Source organism: Copidosoma floridanum, unplaced genomic scaffold, assembly GCF_036245765.1.
Source record: "Copidosoma floridanum isolate Cflo_tuat_1 unplaced genomic scaffold, Cflo_Japanese_pri ptg000127l, whole genome shotgun sequence".
In the NCBI taxonomy this organism is placed as follows: domain Eukaryota; kingdom Metazoa; phylum Arthropoda; class Insecta; order Hymenoptera; family Encyrtidae; genus Copidosoma; species Copidosoma floridanum.
In genome coordinates, this window is record NW_028322004.1 from 29,871 (window position 1) to 36,809 (window position 6,939).

The 6,939-nt window shown below is 31.3% G+C and overlaps 1 protein-coding gene across 1 annotated transcript; it reads right to left on the bottom strand.

Annotated features, from left to right (window-relative positions):
* Positions 1-5,129: 5,129 nt before the first annotated feature.
* LOC149372849 (uncharacterized) lies at positions 5,130-6,082 on the bottom strand. Its single transcript, XM_089598009.1, has 3 exons — positions 5,765-6,082; positions 5,615-5,674; positions 5,130-5,417 (listed from the first exon to the last, which is right to left on the bottom strand). The coding sequence occupies exons 1-3, from the start codon at positions 5,972-5,974 to the stop codon at positions 5,166-5,168; spliced, it is 522 nt and encodes a 173-aa protein (XP_089454135.1). The 5' UTR covers positions 5,975-6,082; the 3' UTR covers positions 5,130-5,165.
* Positions 6,083-6,939: the final 857 nt, after the last annotated feature.

Genomic DNA, 6,939 nt, shown 5'->3' on the forward strand with positions numbered 1-6,939 from the left:
GTGGATGGTCTTAAAAAATATCACCCTTTGCCATGAAATAACTACCCAAATATTGAACAAAATTACCCCCATCAAATTGTACGTCTATAGGTCAAAACAGATTACTTAGTCTAAACAGAGGCTTTGGCATTATTTACTGCAAGAGAACTTCTTGAAAAATATGGCTAGTATCAAAATTTGGTTTTATCTGGCTTGGAATTCTTGGGATTACCCAAAATATATATATCGGCGATTAAATAGTTTTTATTGATATAATGATATAAAAATAACAATAGATTCGTATTTATCTACGTTAGTTTCGTCAAGTCAATAGAACTCCATTTTATTTTCTTTAAGCAACAACATTATGGTAGAAAAAGTATTTAAAGACGCGTGATTGTACTGGTTGTATATAATTAGTACTTTGCACTCTATACTTGTCTCAACTTGAACCTTAAACATAAATGAGTGTTGGTTGAAGGTGTAAAAATATAGTTTACCGTTTAAAAATACATGAGTACAAATCAATCGAATTAAGTCATCTCCTTGACTACCACCACGCCACGTCCATCTGGTATCGTAGAGGCTTCTTACACCAACCAATTGCAATAGTGAACGATACAACGTGTCTACACTAATAAAAAAATATCTTTTTTCAATTTCTTGTTGCACTTAACTATTTCGAATAAATGGATGTAACTAGGAGCAACTACTGACGGCGTTCCACTTAACTGTCAACGAATATTAGTTGCTCATCAATCCTAATTCTCAAATTTTCGTTAGTGAATGATTTTCTAATTTCAAGTAGTCCTTTTTTCAGTGTATCAATAAAAATTGATGCCACACGCAATACCATGTATAGTTATAATTTTTTTTTTTTTATTATAATCATACAGTAGATATTACAAATCACACTTTGTGTCTGCGTATCATAACGCCATTATTACTTTGCAGTTTATAGTAAAGAATCTAACGTAGCACTGTTAACTGCAAAATTCTTAATATCAGTATAGCTGAATGAATAGGCATAACACTTCCGATAATTCTTTAAAAAAATAATTAGTTATTCAACTCGTTTTCAATTCATAAAATCATGAGGTTAAATTAAAATTAAATTATTAGTTCATTACTTATTTCACTCACTCAATTTTCATTGACCATTCCATAGGTGACGCACTACCCATACATAATTATTATTATTAAAATTATATTTTTCTTTTTAACAGTTAGGTAAGTAATAATTTTTTTTTAAGCTTATGAAAAAAACTACATTTATTTAATAAATAAAATATTAAAAAGATTGATTGATGATTGAAACAAATTATAAAGTGACCACACTATTATTCCGGAAACGTTTCATCGACTGGTGTGTTGAACTTTTCAAGTTTCATCGAAAAACGTAATTGTATCGTGGTCCGAAAAAAACCATGTTATAAAGAGTAAACATAGATTTAGTTCTCACATGATACCACTAAATCGTAAATAAATACTCCTACTCAACTAAAAGACTGTGTATTCGATTGTAGTAAATAAACGCAGATTGTGATGGTCTAAAGACCCACAAACTGCTACGAATTGCTTCAAAATTGTCTGAAATCAGCAAACGGAGTTTACTTTAATTGAACACACTCTGTTAGTTAAGAAAGTAGGAAACCAGAATAACGCAGAATGCCTTTTTCGATTCATGGAGAAATTATTAATCGTATGAAGCGAACTACTCAAAAGCAAGTCAGACTGACAAAGGTGTCCGACCAACAGGGTTAGTCAAATTTCAGCATTAACAAATAACTTAATACGAATAGGCAAATAGCACAATAACATACATTTACAAATATACATACACACACGTGTACACGTGAACACAAATAAACGTTTATAACAGAAAACCATTAAAAGTATTACATAAGTCGTAAATATCTTTTTTCTGATTCTTATTATGACCTTCGAAAATGAAGTGAAGTATTTCCGAGAGAAAACATTTATTGTAATTTATAGTCACATTAGTGTTATCTAACATACTTGTCTTTTTTCCAGTTATATGATTTTTTTTTTTTTCACTTTAGGGATCACTTGATTCCAATGATTCCAAAATAATATACAATAGTATTATTATTCAAGTTTCGCCTCATCGAAGAAGCTCGAAGTGAAATAACTCTGCGCAAATTGCATCTTGTCGACTTACTTTATGTTCTCATTTAAATTTCAGCTATTACCTTATTAAATTTGAAAATTGATAATTGTCTAAAATCTAATCTAATAAATCGCAGAAATAAGTGCACAATAAAGCATATTATTTATGCTCATGAATTAAAATACTGTAACGGTGGCACCTGAAACTCACTTCCTATGGGTAGATATTGAGTACTACAAAAATTCTTTATTTGCAGACACATCACTTATCCTACTACTTGTGCAAATTAAAATTGCTCTAGAGAATTAAAGCAGTTTGATGCAAGATAAAGCATGGTTATGTACGATTGTAAGAATCAATTGGACACATTTGGAGAACTACTGAAAAAAATTATAATACCTTTCTACAACCTGATTTCTTTTTTTATTAAATGCCTGACTAGGTACCGTTGGTAACGAACACAAATATGTATTAAAGAGATACATTTTGTAACAGTACAAGTTGCTTTACGCAGAAAGAAAGACAAGCACTTTTAAGAAAAAAGGTAATTTATCCGATTAAGCGAGGAGTAAGTGGTAGTTTACAGTAAGGCTTCCGTCGCGAAAATGACATTTTTCCACTTCTTTGTTTTAAACTACAAAACAAGTTGCCATGGCAACGACTACTAAAAAATAAAATAATAGCGCTTAGGTTAGAGTGTCTCATGATGACCGTCCACGAGAAGGAAAGGAACCTCCTCTTCACCCTTACCCCTGTCGTCCCGTAAATTCACCGACAGAATACTCCTGTCGTGTCAAATCGGCCCTGAACGATACCTCCTCTTACGTCGTCAGGCACGCAAACATCGACACAACGATCGTATCAACGACCGCTATGATTGAGACATTCGACGAAGCACCTCCTTTTATAAAAAAAAAACTAAACACTTTCTTATTGAAGAAAAGAAGAGGAAAAATTTAAAATTAGTTGCTTAGATTAGCCGACCCTGTCCCTGAGTTGATGGAATAAATGTTGTCTTAATATTTATGTACATAATTCAAAATATATCGATAGCTTGTTCTAAAAGATATATTCTCAAAAATAATTTTGAGGAAATTTTCTAAGATAAAGCTGCTTTGATTAACTTAAGATGATGAACTACTATCAGCTCTTAAAAATATAATTTTTTTAATTCATAGTTATATAGAATTTTGCTTCTCCAAGTTACATAAACTGTTTTGATATGCCGATGAATTTCTGTAGCCTATGATAATATGTCCACGGCCATACCTAAATTATATTTAAATGTTTTGATAAAAACCAGCGAATTTTTTACTTAATTTATATTATTTTTTACACACAACATTTCAAATAAAATAAAAATAGTGAAAAATTATAAAATTGATTTTTTAATTGCTTACAATAAATTTTATAAAAAAAAAAAGTTGATCGAAAATGTCCATAAAGAGATAAGATGTAACATAAAGACCATCAACCATTTTGACCTTATACGCACAATTCTTTTATGCAAATTCAAAAATGACAAAAGTTAATTTCTGTTAACAATTTTATTTTACAAATGAACTATTTGATTAAAAAATAAAATGATTTAAAACCTTGACAAAAAAATTAAATAAATTAAGCATGAAATGAGCAAAGTTTTGTTAGTACATAGCAATGTAGTAAAGGCATAAAAAAAATTTTGTAAATTCTCGCAACACAATCTTTAATTTACACCAAACGTCGAATATTGTTTTTTACAAGTCTTAAATTCTGAGCTTACGTATATCGACATTCTTAATATTATTTCTGTAAAATTTCTTATGAAAATTATATAAATAACTAAAATTTACTGCATAAAAATGAATGATTTACACATCGCCATCAATCCGTACTCACCGTGTATGTAATATCTATCATTCCTGTGGTGTTTAATACGGGGCGAAAGAGATCGTTAACAAATTGGATATTTTAAATACATATATATATATATATATATATATCTTCGGGTCACTGCTGGTTTCGATGGTGAGTATACACCCGACGTCCACGGGAACTCAAAACGGTTCAGACCTTGGTCGAACGTCCCCAACCGGGCACTTTCAATTAGGCTTCTCGTCCTCCAGGTAGTCTCACCGTCGACGTGCCTATTTGGATCCGTACCGTTATTCCGTACCTTGTACTTATTTATTTTTACATAAGGTCTACCTTGGTGACCGACCGTCATTCGATTTTTACTTTGCGCAGCCCGAAATGGAAAAGAGAGCGAGGGCCTTCCCCTGCCCCCTTTTATACCTTCGGCTCAGCGCTATTATTTAATACGGCGACACTCGAAACTTCGCTATCAATTCATTCCAACTGCCCACTATCCGTTATTCTGGATAGTCAGGGATAGCGTGATTAACACATCATACGTTAAATCACAGAATATCGTTATTTCACGGATTTTTAAATCTTTTCATATTTTTATTGCAAAACCAGGCGATTGATAAAAAAATTAAATAATTGTCTTCATGTCTGGCACTGTTACTTTCCGTGTTATTCACTACACCAAAAAATTCTTGTACTCTTATAAAATATTTAATTTATTAACACATTAAACTACACTTTAAAGCAACGAATATTTGCTACTCATCGTTACTTTGAAAGTTCAGCAGTTTTTTTTCTTTTGATTATGTCATGAACTGCTGAAATTAAATTGAATCTTGACAGTTTCAAACTTTTTTTGTTAATAAAAACCTTTTTTTTACATCTATATTAATACAAAATTTTTTAACACCAATTTCCAACTAAAGTAAAAAATATCATAACTACTTGAATATTTTGTACGAGTTAACACTAAGTCAATTCATTGCTTTACAAAAATATGATCTATAGTCATTAAAAAAAACACAAAATATCTATTAAAATTTGAAACCAATAGCATACGATAACTTGTCTATTGATTAACAGATTTTTATCAGCTGGAAATGACTTATTATTTAATAGGTATTTAAGTTTTTAAAGACACTTTTCATTGTTTGAAAAATTTGTGTTTATTAATCAGTACATCAAATAATGTATTAACATTTTTTCATTAATTCTCTTCTTGAATTTCCTTTTCTTCCTTGTAGAGTGATTTAAAAGTTTCTTCGATTTTTCTAGAACTTTCATTGTCAACTGCTATTTTATTCTTGCAAGGAACATGTACAGTTAAAACTTTATCCGAACTAAACAATGCCTCGGCCTTTTCCAAATCGAATGAAACAGGGACACTCAACTTCTTATACAAGCCATTCTGGTGCTTTTTTTCTGGTGGTGCCTCAACTATAATGTCCCTACCTACAACCTACAAATAAATAAAATAAAGATTTATTAAAAGATTTAATGCTTTAGTGTTAAAAAATTCTAATGAATATTCGTTTGGCTATTTTTTCAGATACACTTCACACGATGAATTAATATCCTTGGATAATATTTATTCAACCGTTTATATATACCAAGTGCTTATTGCATGAAAAAAATAACAGTTGAACAATTACTTACCTTAACAATAATTTTATCTTGGTTGTACATCGTGCAGTCCAGGCAGCACACAAATTTCTCCTATAAAAATTCCATTTTACAAATTTAAATTTTACTGTAAATGAAGTACAAATAAATTGCACTTATTATCAAAGATCATACTGTATTTACCTGGTTAGTTGAAGTACAAGAGTCATTACTCAGTTTGATATCTAGAAATACAGGCTGACTCAATGTGCTGCAGGGAACAATAGAGGGACTGCTTTCACAATCATCGCAGGCTTCATAAGCCACACCCCTTAATAGACTTTGCGGAGATACCATTTTTAATTTATTTTCATGATCTATTTCTTCTCTTGCCTTAATTACTTCTTCGTCCATTTTTTAAATACACTTACTTAAATTCGGCAAATTAAATAAAATTTTGATCTGTGCCTTGATGCTTCAACAAAGCTCAAGGTGAAACTGACGTGGTTAGCAGTGAATCTACGTTTCTACGTGCCTGTGCGTGCACTGCGTGTAACGTCATCGTTATTTAAATTATCCCAATAAGCAGATGATAACGTTAGACTTCTGCGCATGTGTGGATGACAAAAATACGTTCTAAACTGCAAACTTTCATGCACGTTAATAGAATTCCAGCAACCCGTGAGTACTTTAAGAATCTGAAAATGTTAGGGTTAACAATACAGAATCTCTCTCTTCTCCTCTCTCTCAATTAGATGACCAAGTGACATAATGTATATTCCCCCCTGTTACACCAAATCATATGAGGACTCCTTCATCATCTCATCGTCCAAGCTAATAAACTCTCTTCCCACCCCCTCATTTCGTGGCGATCACCTATACACCTACAAAAAACTTGTACTTGGCTCTCTTCTTCAACGTGAAACCAACCAAACTCTGCACCATCTACATAAAATTTAATAACAACTAGTAATAACTTCTAGTAGTAATCAACTTAAAGAGCCTTTGGTCGGTACATAGCAAACAATGTCATCATTACGCATCCAACACTCCTCATTACACACTAGTTACTTTCATAACAACATAACTGTTAAACTAAACACATTTCTTTTTTATACAATAATGAATGTACACAACTGTATTCAATTGGCCACATAGGCCCCAATAATATTACCCCATGGCCTAAACAATAAATAAAACTAAAATCTAAATTTCTCTTTCTTTCTTTCTCTCTCTCTCAACGTTTCTGAGTCAGGAAAAGAAGAAAGGGCCATGTCACTGAGCAACCCAATTCTTTGAATCAAAAAAAATTTTTCATCCTTATTTTGTTGAATATTTTCTTTTAATTAAAACAAATTTAGTCGATCAAAAAAAATGTT